Genomic DNA, 18,117 nt, shown 5'->3' with positions numbered 1-18,117 from the left:
ATGTTTTGTACTTATACCGGGTGGAAGAAAAGAAATATTTTTCTTATGTTAAGTTTGAGACACCCTGTAGGGAGAACGAGGTACAAATGTGAGTATACATCAGAACCATATTGTAGTATTATGTTTTGTGAACATGTTGTTGTTTGAATGTTCCTGATATCTTTAGAAACACAAAAAATAGACGGTTTTGTAATTTAACATGTGTTTTAACCGAAACAAAAGTTTGAGACACCTTGTATTGAGAAAAAGGCACAAAGGTGAGTATACCTCGATATTATGTTGTAGTCTCATATTTTGTGAATATTTTATTTTTTTAATTTCTCTGATATCTTTAATAACAAAGAAACTAGACGGTATTACTCTTTATTATGTGTTTCTATGTTTCACATGTGTGATGTGGCGCAAGTCGTCAGTTAAAACACATATTAAAGAGTAATACCGTCTAGTTTCTTTGTTATTAAAGATATCAGAGAAATTAAAAAAATAAAATATACACAAAATATGAGACTACAACATGATATCGAGGTATACTCACCTTTGTGCCCTTTTCTCAATACAAGGTGTCTCAAACTTTTGTCTGGGTTAAAACACATGTTAAGTTACAAAACCGTCTATTTTTTTGTTTCTAAAGATATTAGGGACATTCAAAAAACAAAATGTTCACAAAACATAAGACTACAATACGATTTCGATGCTTACTCACATTTATACCTCGTCGTCCCTACAGGGCATCTCAAACTTAGCATAAGAAAAACATTTCTTTTCTTCCACCCGGTATAAGTACAAAAAAAAAGTTTGAGTAAACCTTTGCATAACTGTGTAAATACTAAAGAAAAATCTAAAATAATAAAAAAAAATTAGCGAAATCCGTTAATGTGTTTACGAAAAAATCTACTATGAAAATTCAGCAGAATTTTCTATATCCCTAACTTTTGACGAGCAGTTTAATTCGTTGTTACTACATCCAAACCATTTCCTAATAGCCAGGATGGTAGTGTCAAATTTGACCGGAGCATTTTAGCATGGCTATTTTTTTTATTTATTTAGGTGTTCCAAAGCTTATTAACAAATGATGTGTCAGCTGGCCCAAAACCGGGGATTTTAGGTAATAAGAGATAAAATATGAAAGTAGATGGAAAACCCTACAACTTATGTGTCAAATATTTATCTCCGTGACTTACATCCATAATGGCTTAGTGGTTAGGATACCTGGCTCCTGGCTTTCACACAGGCGGTGAGTCGGGTTCGATTCCCCGCGTCGGAAATCTTTTTTGTTTTTAAAATTAACATTTTGATTTGAAAAATAATTGTTTTTATAATATTACCACGTTTTTATTATTTACACGACACAATGTAAAAAAGTATTATAAAAACAATTATTTTTCAAATCAAAATGTCAATTTTAAAATCAAAAAAGATTTCCGATGCCTGGAATCGAAACCGACTCGACTGGCTGAAAGCCAGGAGCCAGTTATCTTAACCACTAAGCCATAATGGATGTAAGTCACGGAGATAAATATTTGACATATAAGTTGTAGGGTTTTTCCGTCTACTTTCATATTTTACCTTTCCTTGTTTAAACACCCCAGTTTTGGGCCAGCTGACACATCATTTGTTAATAAGCTTTGGAGCACCTAACTAAATAAAAAAACAGGCATGCTAAAATGCACTGGTCAAATTTGACACTACCTCGCCCTTCTTTTACGTCCTATGGATCTTTTTCCCTGTAGTATATTATTTGATTCAAAACGGAACATCGATATAATGAAATACCTATTTTACAACTTTTTGTATTTTCATATTTGTTTATAAAATCATTAATTTAAAGATCTTCTTTATGCCTCGTCTCCCAATCGGAGGTTGGATATCATCATCACTATCTTTACTCTATCTACTGCTGCTCTAAAGCCTTCTGTAGAAATGCATTTAAACCAGTCCCTTAAATTCTTCAACCATGACACTTTCCTTCTTCGTATACTCCTTCCTCCTCTTATCTTTCCCTGTATTATTAGTCTTAGTATTTCATATCGCTGTCCCCTCATTACGTGTTCCAGATATTGTAAATTTCTTATTTTTATTGTGTTGATTATTTCGTATTCTTTGTCCATTACTCGCAAAACTTCCGTGTTCGTTTTCTTCTGTGTCCATGCTATTCTAAGCATCTTTCTGTAACACCACATTTCAAAGACTGTAGCTTATTTATACCAACATTTTTGTGACACCCTGTACATTACTTATATTATTAACGATAGTATTATACTTGTCACACCTGTTGCCTGTTGTCACATCTATTGTTATATTATTACCTGTATTAAGCTCGTACTAGTTTTTTATCACTTCATCAATGGTTCAAGAAAAATATGTCTCAGAATTGTAGATAATTAAATGAGCCGCTCATCTAATGAGAATGAATGTTGACAGATAGGTAAGAATATCTCTAGATCATAAAATGTGGTGCAGAAAACCAAAAGGGAGGCTACTAAAAAAATTATAGAATGAAGTGATAATGGATGTGCAAACGTGATGGGCTTCATAGGTGGTGCGTGACCGCCAATATTGGGAAATTACCGAAGGTCAAGGTTCACTTTGGGTTGTAGTGCCATAAGAAGTATAAATCCATTTTATGAATTTATGTGGGATATTTTATTGCAAGAAGTAAGAAAGAAAATGAATTAAATATATTATATTTATATACAATTAAACCACAATTGATTATAATGAGAAGTACCGGATGTCCCAATAAGAATGGCTTTCGGCCATATCTCAGGAACCGTTTATAGTACGGCTTTGAGAAAAAAATATTTATAACAAAAGTTGCCTCGGGAAAAGCCTGGAAATTATTTTCATAATTGTAGGTCCACCGCTAGAGGGCGTAATTGAATATCAAAAATTAAAAAAAATCAAAATTTTACAAAAATTACCCAATGAAAGGGCACTGGAAATCCCATCATCGTATTCTTCATAAAATTCTGCGCATATTTGATTTTACAAATTTAAGTCTACCTTTGCAAATAAGAGGTGGGGGTGAGTGGGAACCTTCTTATGAAAAATGGCTGTAAGTCCGGTTCTGCTAAATCCATTTTTGCATACTTGGTCTTGTTGAAAACAGCTCTTCTTCGTGAATGTAAGAGTCTTATTTTCGAAATAGCCTAATAAGTAATATGCCAGCTAGTAGGCGTTATTTAATTATTTTTGGAAATCTAGTTTTCTTTGAAAAATATTAAATACAAGTATGAATTTTTAATCCTGTATTACAAAATTAGACCAAATTAGCAACAGAATACCGAAAACCGCATGTCGATATATTTTTTCTATCTCGGGATATCTTAAGAAACGTGTAAATTTTAAACAACTGTTAATGTCACCGGAAAAGCTCAACAAGCATTCAGCATACTTAACCCTGTTTGGAGGTCTGGGGAATATACTACAAGGACAAAGATCCGAATATTCCAGTCAAATGTTATGTCTGTTCTACTCTATGGATGTGAAACCTGGAAAGTGACAAAATCTCGTACAGACAAATTGCAGGTCTTTGTTAATAAATATCTACGAAGAATTGTCCGTATTTTCTGGCCAAGCACCATCAGAAACGAAGATCTGCTACACCTGACCCAATAAAAGAGGGTAGAAAATGAAATAAAGTCCAGAAAGTGGGGGTGGATAGGTCACACACTTCGAAAAGATAGTTCCAGTATTGCAAAAACTGCCCTAGAGTGGAATCCCCAAGGAAAAAGAAAAAGAGGTCGCCCAGCACAAACTTGGAGAAGATTCATCATGGACGAGATAAGAAGTCAAGGAAAGTCTTGGAATGAGGTGAAGGCCCTAGCGCAAAATAGAACCCGATGGCGCGTTTTCACTTAAGCTCTATGCTCCACTTAGGAGTTCAAGAACATTATATATAATGTCACCGGTAAACGAATTTAAGGAAAAGTAGTGTGCTATGGAAAAAACAAAGAAACATTTTTTTTCTCTGATTCTGGCTTTGGTTTAGAACTAGAACCTTTAGCCACGTAATTGTATAACTTACCACTAAGTCAGAGGAGTAATGTGTAGTGTGTGTGTGTTGAGTAAGTGTCTTGTTACTTTGCAAAGTCGACGTCATTGTCTTTGCAAAGAGACGCTAATTGTTTCCGAACGTCTGCGGTCCCTCTGGTGAGTACCAATCCCACAAGGACAGAAACTATTTTTCACTTATTAGTAAACGGGTCTGTATAAGAAACATTTTCAAGATGTAAACGTATATAATTAATTAAAAAATTAATTAATTAAGAAACATTTTCAAGATGTAAACGTATATAATTAATTAAAACAACAATAAGACAAACAACACTATAAAATATAACAAAAAATAAAAGCAACTACTTACTTAGTGACGACCTAAATGTTCAAATTGTTGCCCATCATTTTCGATGCAATCATTTACTCTTTCAAGAGTAGATTGAACTGCAGTCTCAATTTCTGCTTTCGCAATGCTTTGAATGGCGTTTCGTATTTACTAGATCATGTTTTCTTGAGTAGTGGGCCTAGCGGCAAAAACAAGGTCTTTAATCCGTCCCCATAAATATAAAAGTCTCAAACAGTTAAATCTGTTGCTATTCAATCTACTCTTGAAAGAGTAAATGTCTTGCATTGAAAATTATGGGCAACAATTTGAACATTTAGGCAGTCACTAAGTACTAAGTAAGTAGTTGCTTTTATTTCTTCGTTATATTTTATAGTGTTGTTTGTCTTATTGTTGTTTTAATTAATTATACACGTTTACATCTGGAAAATGTTTATTTGTTTTTTCCATAGCACACTACCTTTCCTTAACCTCGTTTACCGGTGACAGTAACAGTTGTATAATATTTACACATTTCTTAAGATATCTCGAGATAGAAAAAAGGTATCAACATGCGGTTTTCGGTACTCTGTTGCTAACTTGGTCTAATTTTGTAATACAGGATTCAAAATGCATACTTGTATTTAATATTTTCCAAAGAAAACTAGATTTCTGAAAATAATTAAATAACACCTCGTAGCTTGCATATTACTTATTAGGCTATTTCGAAAATAAGACAGTTACATTGACGAAAAAGAGCTGTTTTCAACAAGACCAAGTATGCAAAAATTCGATTTAGCAGAACCGAACTTACAGCCATTTTTTCATAAGAAGGTTCCCACTCACCCCCATCTCTTATTTGCAAAGGTAGACTTAAACTTGTGGAATCAAATATGCGCAGAATTATATAAAGAATACGATGATGGGATTTCCAGTACCCTTTCATTAGGCAAATTTTGTAAAATTTTGATTTTTTTAATTTTTGATATTCAATTACGCCCTCTAGCGGTGGACCTACAATTGTGAAAATAATTTCCAGGCTTTTCCTGAGTCAACTTTTGTTATAAATATTTTTTTCTCAAAGCTGTACTATGAACGGTTCTTGAGATATGGCCGAGGGCCATTCTTATTGGGACACCAGGTACATTTTATATTTGTTATTGTAGAAGTACATTTTATATAAGTCTGTTAGCAGTAGATAACAATGACTAACATTAAACAGTAACTAACATTTCGCAGACGCGCGACTGAATGAAAGCCAGCTTCCAATCGTTTCACCGGTGGGAAAAGTCCAGTGACCGACAAAATGTTGTTTCCCGTACATCACCATAATTGGCTTTTTTGCACTCTACCATGTTCGAGCAGCAGTAAATAATAATCAGTAGACGAAGATCGTGCAATGGCAGCTAATCTGGAAAGCTCAACGTAGGTGGCGCTTGTGTAGTTGGAGGTCACGTCAACTTACGTCAACTATTCAAATCAATCTTTTAATTTGAGTCTTTGAATTTAATTTGAGAAAATAAAATGCCTCAATGTTGTGCTGTGCCTTTGTGCTTATCAAGAATATCAGGATACAGGTTTCTCAAAGATATTCTGATGAGAAAAAAGTGGATTGTAGCAACAAGAAGGGATAAATATCTACCGACAATAAATGCACGTATCTGCAATAAACATTTTTTTTTAATAGATTACGTATTGCCCCTGGATTCGACTGTAAAAAATCGAATACTTCACTATAAAACTCAGATCAACATAAATATATGTATTTTGGTGTGAGCTATAGAAATAAAATATTAAGAAGATGATTAATATAGCTTTCCCTTCGATAAGGATATCGAAAGAAAATGGAAGAACTGAAACTTATTAATGAAAAGGCGCTTCAAGATATTAATCAATTATGAAATGAATTAAAGATCTCCAACGAAAGAATACAAAAATTAGAAAGAGAGGGAAGAAGGAAAAATATTGTGATTCAAGGACTGCAGATTGACACCGATGAACCAATCTTGCTAGAGAATGAGGTAGAAAAATTCATAGAAACCGAAATGCGAGTAAAAGTAAACGTTAATGAAGCAAGAAAGCTGGGAGACAAAATATATTTGGTAGAGATGGATAGCAAGACAGAAAAGACCAAAGTAATGCAAAATAAGATGAAACAACTGAGGGAAAGAATATACATAAATGATGATCGGACGAAGGACGGAAAGGGAAATAATGGCCAAAATAAGAAGAATTGCTAAGGAAGAGAAAATCAAAAGAAATAGCCCAAAAACAGGGTACCAAAGACTGAAATAAACAATGAATTATGGAAATGGAAGAAAGAAAAGGAGCAGCTGGAAAGAATAGAGAAAGACATTGCAAAATACTAGAATTGAATGCAGTATTAGGAGACCCAACAGAGATGACCCGGCAAAGAAAACGGAAACGAGAATCGAAAAATAATAAACGAGATAATGGCAATAAAGAAGAACTAGTTAAAATAGCGACGTGGAATATAAGAGGATCATTCAAGTAAGGAAAACTGAAGCATCTAGTAAACGAAGTCAAAAAATATAAATTTGATCTTGTGGCAACAAGAGACTAAGCAACTGGGACAGGGCAGTTAGGAAATAGATGGCTATATATACAGTGGAGGCTGTTAAAGGGCTTCCTTTTTTTCAGTAACTCTCGCATTCCTTCTCTTCAATTCGTTTTTCAACGTACAAACAGTCAAGATCCGTATTTTTTGCCATAATTTATTATTTATTAAATCGTAAACAAAAACACCATATACAAACTTCACGAATTGTCAAAACGTTGACCCCCAACTACACTAGCGCCAACAAGCGGGAGCAACGGCGTACATAGCTGCCATTAGCTATCGACTTCAAGGAGAAGATAACGCTTGAAAGAGAAACATATTTCTCTCTCTTGCTTGCTCTCTCTCTCTTTCGTCGTTTCCACATTACTGAGGGTCGTGATATCCTCACGACCATTTATTTTCCTTCTTAAGATCTTCATTTCGTTGGTCTCTAGATGTCTTCGTGTTTTGCCTGTATCTTGTCTTGTTTCGGTCGTGTAAGTCATAACTGGCCTAATAACTGACATATATTCAGGCCTTTGTTTCCAATCTTAGGTGTTTGTTTTTCCAAATTGTGTCGTTTAGGCATCCGGCCGTTCTACTGGCTTTAATTATTTGGTCTTTTACCTCTTCTTCGATATTGTTTTTCGGCTGACAGATTAATTCTCAGGTATTTGAAAGTCATTACTTGTTATTAATGATGCTCCCTCTAATCCTTACACCTTCAGTTATTTCCCATAATGCCTCCTGAAATATGATTTGGGAGTACAGATTAAACAATTGTGGCTACAGCACGCATTCCTGTCTGACTCCTCTTTGAATTTCCATTTGGTTTGTCTGACTATCTTCCACCCGTACAACCGCTGTTTGATTGTAGTATAGATTTAAATTAATATCCTATTCTTGGGGTCTAGGTGTATGTGTTTCAATGCATGTATGAGTTGTTGACATATTGGACGGATATAGCTTTTTAATAAGTGTCACCAATCATCTCTAGGAAAATGCACCAAAGATTTATCCATCCTACACAATCGAATGTCTCCTGGTATTCAACAAAGCATATTAAAATAGGTACTTCTCCACATAGATTCTCTCCACTTTTCAAAGAATTGTCTCAAGTTCAGGATTTGGTTACGTGTACCTTTTCTCTTGAAAAACCTCGCTTGTTCCTGCTCTATTTAGGAACATCGGAAAATGTAGGTAAGTTTTCAATTTGTTTTTGACGATATGCAACAAGATTTTACTGGTATATGTTATTACTTATAATTTACGGTATATTTTTCATACCTGTTAGTGTCTCCTTTTTTGTGTAGTGGAATATAAATTGAGGTACATCAATCAGATGACCATTTTCCCGAATTCCAGTGACACAGATAGAATTAAAGACATGTACAGTCCCTGGCCATATTATTATGACCACCTATGAATTTTTATAAAAATCAACTATTTCACTAAGTACATTTTGTTAAAAAATGATTTTTAAATTTAATTTTGTTATGTAATGTTAATAATATACATTTAATACTATATAAACTATAATATATTTAATAATAAATAGCAATAAAATATTTGAAAATGTTACATATTTATATGTGAAATTTCCAGTGAAAAGGTCACCAACAAATTTGTTTTGATTAAAGAACTAATAATTATTGGACCCACAATGACAAATAGAAGCAAAGTGAATTTAACTGCATTCAAAGTATGCCAAGACGGGTACTAGCGGTAATCATAGTTAAAGGGGGCTCAACAAAATATGAAAAAACTATAAATATGTAATATTTTTAAATGATTTATTGCTGTTTAGTATTAAACATATTATATATAACAATAAAACATTTAAAAATAACCCATATTTATATATATTTTAATATTTTGTTGAGCCCCTTTAACTTCGATTATTGCTAGTACCGGTCTGGTATACTTCGAATCAAAACAATTTTGTTTTGTGAACTTTTCACTGGAAATGTCTGGTTTTAAAAGCTCCCAATTATGTTTTATGCGATTAAGGTCAGCAATTCAACAATATATTAAAAAATATATAAGTATGTGATATTTTCAAATATTTTATTGCTGTTTATTAATTTATATATTATTGCTATAATATATTTAATAAATATATTATAGTTAATGTATGACATTAACATTACGTAACAATATTAAATTTAAAAATAATTTTTAAACAAAATGTATTTAGGGGAATAGTTGATTTTTATAAAAATTCATAGGCGGTCATAATACTATGGTCAGGGACTGTAATTGTTTGTTATCAAATGCCTGCAATATTTCTCTTAGTACTGTGTCAATTCCTGGACATTTATTTCCCTTTAGTGATTCAATTGCATCTTTAACTTCAGAGAGCAACACAGTAGGTTATATAGGGTAGTCGGAGGGCCATAGATTTTCTGCTGGATTCTTGTTATTTCTATATAAATCGCTGTAAAATTGTAGATTTGAGATTGCTTCTTCTTTTCCTTCTTTTTGTACCATTCTTTCAACCGTTCGACCTATCCAATATTGCATCTAGAATAGTTTTTTCTTCAGACTCAACGTTTTTTTTTTCTTTTTTCTTTGTTCTTAATGATTAACCGCATCAGCGGTATTTAGGCCTCCTCAATATATGACCCAAGTATATTGGATATTTCTGTTTTTAAAAGTGTTTTTATTGTGTCAGTTCTCGTCGTTTTTTTATAGATTCTTGTACAGGTCTTTTCACACATTTTCATTATGACTGTATCATCGGTGTTCCGGATATTATTAATGATTTCTCCATCGATTTCAACTCATTCGCTGCAATTATTTAACGCTACTTTTAACACTGATTCAGAGTAGAATTTAAACAGCACTTGCAACCTAACACGTCCGTCTGACGCAACGCATAATATGAAGTTTATCTGGAACCTTCTGATCCATCTTAGCTCTAGCAGTCTGATTGTAGTAAAGATTTTTGAGTTATCTGACGTCGTATGTACATAGTCAAATTAAGTCCAAGCATGCAAATAGTAATGAAGATATAAATATATAAATGTAGAAGTCTTAAATTTCTAAAATCCCTGTATGCGAAATAAGATACATAATACAAACCCTGCAGATTGCTTGCAGATGTTAGCACAAAGATGCTCGGATGGGCCTGTAGATGTATTCCTTTTAGCCCAATCAAAGAATAATCTGACTCCAAAAAAAATAAAGGATGAAAATTTGGGAATAGGTAGTTGAAATTGTCTATTATTATACAGTGAGCACGTAAAGGTTGGAATAAATTCATTTTCTCGAGAATTGACGACTTTGGAAAAAAATCTCGAAACAGGTCAATTTTCATTTTTAAATTACGACTTTTTGGCATATATATCATACTAGTGACGTCACCCATCTGGCCGTGATGACGTCTTCGATGATTTTTTTTAAATGAGACTAGGGGTCGTGTGATAGCTCATTTGAAAGGCAATTAAATTCTCTATTCAGTAATATAAACATGAACATAATTATTTATACAGGGTGTCCAAAAAAAATTTTTTAATTAAATTTATTGACATAAAAAGAAGAATGTATGTAATTTATTTAATTCAAAATACATTTTACTGCTCTCAGAAAACAGAAAAAATGTTTATTTGAAAAATAATCATTGCTTTTCGCTTAAATTAAATGTTCAAACTGTCAAGAGGCAGGTGGGTGGCTGCTTTAATATTGAATTTAAGCAAAAACAATATTTATTTGTTAAATAAACATTTTTTCCTGTTTTCTGATAGCAGTAAAATGTATTTTGAATTAAATAAATTACACACGTTCTTTTTTTTATGTCAATAAATTGAATTTAAAAAAAAAATTGGACACCCTGTATTAATAATTATGTTAACGTTTATATGACTGAATAGCGAATTGAAATACCTTTCAAATGAACTATCACACGACCCCTATTCTCATTTAAAAAAATCATTGATGACGTCATCACGCCAAGATGGGTGACGTCACTAGTATGATATATATGCCAAAAAGTTGTAAATTAAAAGGTAAAATTTACCTGTTTCGGGATTTATTTTTAAAATTGCCCCTTCATGAAAAAATGAATTTATTCCAACCTTTACGTGCTCACTGTATAAGAAAAAGTTTACAATCCTACATCCCCTCTCGAAGGTGAAAAATATACATTCAAAATAAGACCGGAATTGGATAAAATGACTAATTCTAAACAACTTTTGCTCTATAGAGTTTTTTCGCTAAGTCAATACTTTTCGAGTTATTGGCGACTGAATATGTCCATTTTTAATAAAAAAAATATGTTTTTGGACGGTTTCTCGGAGATAACTCAAAAAGTAATAGACCTGGATCCTGCGTAATAAAGAAAAGTTTATTAATAGCAAGCTGAAAATTTGTTAATAGCTTAACGGCGTCTAGTCGGACAAACTTTGATGCACGGGAACACTGGAACAGGGGAAGTTTTAACTGTGGAGCATGATAAACGTGTCGTCCTGACAAGTTTATGATTGTGAAAAATGGCAAGTTGTTTTTAAGTTTATTCGATAGCCAACGTTATGTAATATATGCGAAAATGTTTGTCCGACAAAAATGTTGTGCATTTTAACGAGTCCGACACGTAGAACATGTCACATCACAGGAATTATGTTGGTGATGAATAGCAGTCTGATTTTTGCATGAGAGTTTAATGAAAGGTTAAAAAAGCAATTGGAAGTTCTGTCCGACAAAATTAATGGGAAGTTTTCGTAGTCGGACATTCTAAACAGGTAAGATATAGACAAAAATGCTGGTGATAAATAGCTTTCCGACAAAGACGAAATTTAATTAAGTAAATTATTCCTTACCAAGAATGACTGTTGTCGGAAAAAAATAAGGGGTAGATTTTGTAGTCGGACAATTTAAAAAAATAATTTTTGAAATTTCAATAAGGGGTGATTATTCTATGTCAAAAGTACCTGCAATCAATTACAATCGATATCTTTCGATTTATGTCAACATCATTTAGATACCTCACTGTAATACATTTATAGTAGATCAGGCAAATTATATTATGGATTGAGTGGTCTAGCTATCTTTGTCTGCCACATGCGCGGGATCGCTTGGTTAAAAGAGATAGATAGACCACCTATTGACTTTTTGCACTGTATTCCCTGTCTACCCTTATGTCTATGAATACATTTCCATTTAAGAAAAACTGTCACTTTTGACAATAATTCATAATTAATTGCAATCGTAACTTCAAATTTAAACTAATCGATTTATTTTGGCAGCAAATTATTTCTTGCCATGTGACATATTAATTACATTATTATTTCATTTGTAGAAAGTTGAGAAAAATTACGTTATACAATTTTAGTAATAATTTATTTAGGTTTAGGTACCCTTTTTCAATCAAGCAAAGCATTATAGCACGAAGAATGATATTCAATAGAACTTTCACAATTATCTGGCAACTGAACCTTATTGAATTGATGACCAAGTATTTTACTAACTTTGTAAAATGTTCGAAAATTACTCAAAAATGTTCCGTTGAATGGTTTCACTTTTGATTTGGCGACTTAAAATTTAAACTGTTGACACTCAAAAATAGACACAAAAACACTCCATAGTTAATATAAATTTTAATTTCCAACACACGTGGCAAACATAAACTCAGAGACCATGTACTTTCAAATACTACTTTGTATAGCACAAAGTGTCACACTGCCAAATGCAGCCTTCTAATACATACTTCTAAGCATAATGTGTCATATTTACGTCTATTCTTATAAGCACCGAAGTTTTAGACTCTTCACATTTTTCAATGTCGTTTACAGGGTTAAGATTTGAGTATGGAAAAAAATGTATACAACGTTTTTTGTAGGAAATTTTCCGTACTTTCTGATGCGCCTAATTAGAAAACCCTAAGAGATTGCTTTCACATGTTCTTTGACATTTTTTATTGTCATTTTGAGAATATCTAGAACAAACTCCACCCAAAAAAATAATTGTTTTGCAATATATACATGCATTGATACTTACCTCACTGTTTTTGGAGTGTGCATGTATATATATGCACATGCAAATATGTGAATATAAATAATAATATACAACTAAAATAGCTTTATCAATATGTGACTAAGTCATTCTGAAAAAATGTTTTTTATTTAATAACTTTTTGCGTTACAAAATATAATTTGTACATAAACAAATCAAAATTAGCTTGCTATTTATCACCAAAATTTTTGTCTATATCTTACATGTTTAGAATGTCCGACTAGGAAAATTTCCCATTCATTTTGTCCGACAGAACTTCCAATTGCTTTTTTAACCTTTCATTAAACTCTCATGCAAAAATCAGACATGTTCTACGTGTCGGACTCGTTAAAATGCCCAACCTTTTTGTCGAACAAACATTTTTTCATATATTATATAACGTTGGCTATTGAATAAACTTAAAAACAACTTGCTATTTTTCACCATCATAAACTTGTCAGGTCGACACATTTATCATGCTCCACCGTTAAAACTTCCTCTGTTTCAGTGTTCCCGTGCATCAATGTTTGTCCGACTAGACACCGTTAAGCTATTAACAAATTTTCAGCTTGCTATTAATCAACTTTTTTTTCTTACGCGGGATCCAGGTCTATAAGTATTTTATCGAAAAAAAATGTTCTTAGCAAAAATAAAGCTTATAAAAAATTTTAAAAAATGGTGTATGCATGAGGTCTGTAGACCCAGTAGAAGCAGAGTTGTAGCTAATGAAAAGTAGGGTCTTCTTCGTCAAATTCAAAATCTAATATTTCAATGTGAAATAACCCAAAAACGGAGCACTTTTCGGGGAAAGTTCATTTTAACTTTTTTAAAGTGTTTAAAAAAAGGTTTATTTTTGTTATTTAAAAATACCTCTAACATTAAAAGTAAGTGAGTTACGCTCAAAATATTGTTGGTCTCTTTTATTTTTTGGTAAAAAAAATCGCGAAAATCACCCCCTAATTAGCATCAAAAATAAATTTTATCATTACCACTTGACAAGTTACTTTGCTTATGTATTATTTATATGATCTGTAAGTTTCATCTTTTCAAAGTGCTTATTTTTGAAAAAGCTGTAGTCAAAATGGCTTAAACGAGTAACTAATCACGAGTTTAGAAAAATTTTGAACAGCCATAGCATAACCAATTTTTGTCTAACAAGAAAACAAAAAATCAAAAATATTCAGAAAAGCAAAACGAACATTTTATTACTCTTTGAGATTTTTGGTACTACTAATAATTTTTAAATTAATTCGATAAAAAAAAAGAAAATTAAGAAAAATGTTTTATTTTAAATCCAGTTTTTTTCAAAAAGGAGCACTTTGAACCAATGAAATTTATAGATAATATAAACAATACATAAATAAAGGAACTTGTGAAGTGGTAACGATTAATTTTATTTAAGAAGCTCATTAGGGGGCGATTTTCGCGATTTTTGAAGAAAAAAATAAAAAAAACACCAGCAATATTTTGGGCGTAACTCACTTACTTTTAATATTTGTAAGTTTTTTAAAACAAAAATAAACCTTTTTTTAAACACTTTAAAAATTTGTAATGAATTTTCCGCGAAAAGAGCTCCGTTTTTGAGTTATTTAAAATTGAAATATTCGATTTGGAATTTGACGAAGAAGAACCTACTTTTCATTGGCTACAACTCTGCTTCTTCTGGGTCTACAGACCTCACGCGTACACCATTTTTTTCAGTTTGTTATAAGCTATATTTTTGCTAAGAATATTTTTTTCGATAAAATACTTACTTTCTGAGTTATCTGCGAAAAACCGTCCAAAACATTTTTTTTTTTTAAAGATGAAGTTTTCGATCCTAATAGCATTATTAATAATATTTAGAAAATATTAAAATATTACTAAAAGATTTTTAAATCGAAAACTTATTGGTCCATTTCCTTGGTAACACCTCCAAGGCTTCTAAAATTTGCAAGCCAAATGGATGCTGAAGCGAAGAAGACAAGAGGGAATTCAAAAAACTTACAATTCACGACCCCATCTGTTCAGCTGGTAAATTCCAACAGAAAACCTAGTTACTCGAAGGAGTAAAGACCAATATAAAAATAAAATAAAAATTTTATTTTTAATTCAGTTGCAATGCGAAGGCAAAACAATCTTACTTTTCAATTAGAATACGGAGCACAGTCCAGTCCCTTGAATCGCGATTTTCGGCTCTTATTGGAGCTGAACTGAATTAAAAATAAAATTTTTATTTTATATTTATATTTTTTTTGTTAAAAATGAACATATTCACTCGTAAATAACTCGAAAAGTATTAACTTAGTGAAAAAACTCCATAGAACAAAAGTTACTTAGAATTAGTCATTTTATAGTATTTCGGACTTATTTTGAACGTATATTTTTTCACCCCCGAGAAAATATTTTTCACCCCGTATTTCCCAATTTTTGTAAAATGGAGGGGATGTAGAATTGTAAACTTTTTCTTATATAATAATAGACGATTTCAACTACCTATTCCCAAATTTTCATCCTTCCTTAATTTTTTTGGAGGTTTTCTTAAAATTTTGTGTTTCCTGATCGGGCTATTTATTTTATATATTACGAAAGGCTGTCCATATAACCCAACATGGAGAACTTTATGTCGAAGTACTACGACACCAAAACCTAGGTGAACAAGAGATAAGAATAATAAATCTTTGCTAATTTATTAATATATCAAAATCGACACTAAGGATACTTTTAAAATTTCAATTTTACATATTTTATTATATAAATTTTAGGTAAACTTCAACGTTGTAAAAGCTATCTTATGTATTTCCTTAAGGGAGCCTATTGGTGTTCAGTATTACTCTCACTTGGCACGTTTGCTGTCATACTTTGCTCCTGTCCTGAAGAATTACATCCGTAACGAGAACGCCATGGTGGATTGCTTGCAAGCATTACAGGTAACTAACTGATTTTTGTATTATTTCTTCTTTAGATCTTGCAGAATTTTTACTGTTTTCGTGTTTTGCGTTTAAAAACTGTGTTTTGAATCATAAAACGATCAATTCAGCTCCTTATCAGCAGTTGGAACATAATCTAAATGGATTTTGGTTTTTTAGGTTAGGTTAGATTTAATATGAGTGGTCGCGTAATCACCCTTCCACTCGACCTAAGAGGTCTATTGTGACCCATCCCTCTTCTTCTTTGAGTACCGTGCCCAAATTTTAGACGTGGGTAGCTTCAATGACAATTGGGTTACTTCCATGACAATTTGCCGATATCGTTGCCGATATCTTGCGCGGCATGTAATAATTCATCAGCTGGTAAGCCAGTCCATTAACGAAGGTTTCGGAGCCAGGGTTGAAAAAAAAACATGTTTTTTTTATTTTATACAAAACAAACGTTTTTTTTTTTGTTTTAAACGGTTTTTTTGTTTTAAACATGTTTTATTTTTCGTTTTTTAACTACGTGTTTTAATCAAATAAAACGTAGAAAAAAACATTGTTTAAATCATATTTCTTACAATGAGAAGGATCTGTTTGAGGAATTAGGCAGCACAGATACATATAATAACTTATGACTGTTCAGCCCATATTATGAACTTACTTGCCCACGATATAGAAGTGCCAGGAATAAAGAACAGTGTCAAAAAATTTCAAATATTTCAGAAATGTACATTCTGCTAGCGCAAAATTCCGAGAAGCTGGTGATTCTGCTCTTGTATTGCATTAGGATGTTCGTTGGAATACTTTATCGGAATGCTTAGAAAGTTAGTTGAAAAACTGGCCAATAGTATTTCACATTTGCTCTAAACAATAGAATAAGTATTAAAAAAATTGGAAAAAAATCCTTTGTAAAAGGTATAAATTTTTTTTATTATTAAATCCCTTAAAAGCGCTACATCACATGGCAACCAGGATAATGCCCTGAGGTAATGTATTGAAATTTCCCAACACGTGGGATCCAAATTGAGTTGTTTACATTTCAATGACTTAATGGCAACTGAATGCGAAATGAGTGATGTTTCTGAAAAAACCCCTTTTTTTCAGAAACATCACTCATTTCGCATTCAGTTGCCATTAAGTCATTGAAATGTAAACAACTCAATTTGGATCCCACGTGTTGGGAAATTTCTATACATGACCTGAGGGCATTATCCTGGTTGCCATGTGACCATCACAGGGCTTTTTATTGAAGTATGCACTTTTAAGATATTACATGTAAAGGGTTTTTACCCGGATATTTTTCTTTTGTGGGTCAGCTAGCATCCAGTTTATCTAACACTGATGATGATTTTTTATAAAAATCGAAAACGTTTTGTTGTGATATAGCCCTTTTAAGGGATTTTAATAAAAAAAATGTATACCTTTTATAAAGGATTTTTTCCAATTTTGTGATTGATGGTATACAGCCAACTACAGGAAAAACATTTTCTTTTCCTTGTGGATTTTTTAGAATAAGTATTGATAAAGATGTAACAAAGCTTGTAAACGATACAAAGTTAAAGGCAAATGCCAAAGACTAGGTATTTATAAAAATTAAAGTATATTGCAGTGCAGGGACAAAGTCCAAACAAATACTTGCACTAAAGGAGAGGCTACAGAGATATGGCTAGAACTTCTGGAAGCATTCGAGACTGAACACGCAAATGGCGAATTTTTGGTAAATGATACGAATAAAGTCAAGGAGCTTATGAAAATGGCTTTGATCCTGGCTCATTTCTTGACAAGTTTGCTTGCACATCGCTTTAGTGGAAGTAAATTTAGTGAAGAGCAAATAAAGACTGGTACGGAATATGTAGAAACTTCACTTCACATCCAGAAGCATTGCCAATTATTATTAATTACCAGGCAAAGTGTGTACCCTTTAATCCATATATATTTTCTAAACATCTAATGTACAACCATTGGCATGGTGGCGTTCTATGGTCATACAACATAAGAAAAAACTCTTCTCATCATACGCTTTAGTCAATTCCAAACTATGTAACCGGCTAGGCAATGTCAAAGCTGCTAAGTAGGTTTCAATTTTTAAAGAGCTTAATTCTATAAGTGATCACGTGGCTGATAAAATTGATGACTTAGATTACAAGATTACTATGAGACTAAAACAATTTGAGAAAATTATTAACTCTTGTATGCAAAATATTTTGAGTTTTCCAATTTTTGTTGTGTTCCCATTATTAATAAATAAAAATATATTTGTTACAAAGTCTGTATAATAATATGTATAAGACTTTTTTCATATTTATGTATTATTCACAAAAAAAAAAAAATGAAAAAAAACGCTTGTTTAATTT

General features: G+C 32.1%; 1 protein-coding gene across 2 annotated transcripts in view; it reads left to right on the top strand.

Annotated features, from left to right (window-relative positions):
* The window catches only part of LOC114334800 (translation initiation factor eIF-2B subunit epsilon), a 103,739-nt gene that overhangs the window by 83,598 nt on the left and 2,024 nt on the right, over positions 1-18,117 (top strand). For both annotated transcript variants that reach the window (XM_050654311.1, XM_050654312.1), the window contains one exon: positions 15,614-15,778. In XM_050654311.1, coding sequence (XP_050510268.1) covers positions 15,614-15,778 — 165 coding nt within the window. Of the gene's footprint in view, positions 1-15,613; positions 15,779-18,117 lie in introns of those variants that run through there.

Source organism: Diabrotica virgifera, chromosome 6, assembly GCF_917563875.1.
Source record: "Diabrotica virgifera virgifera chromosome 6, PGI_DIABVI_V3a".
NCBI lineage: Eukaryota > Metazoa > Arthropoda > Insecta > Coleoptera > Chrysomelidae > Diabrotica > Diabrotica virgifera.
Note: the sequence above shows the minus strand (reverse complement) of the source record. Positions and strands in the feature narration are given on the sequence as shown.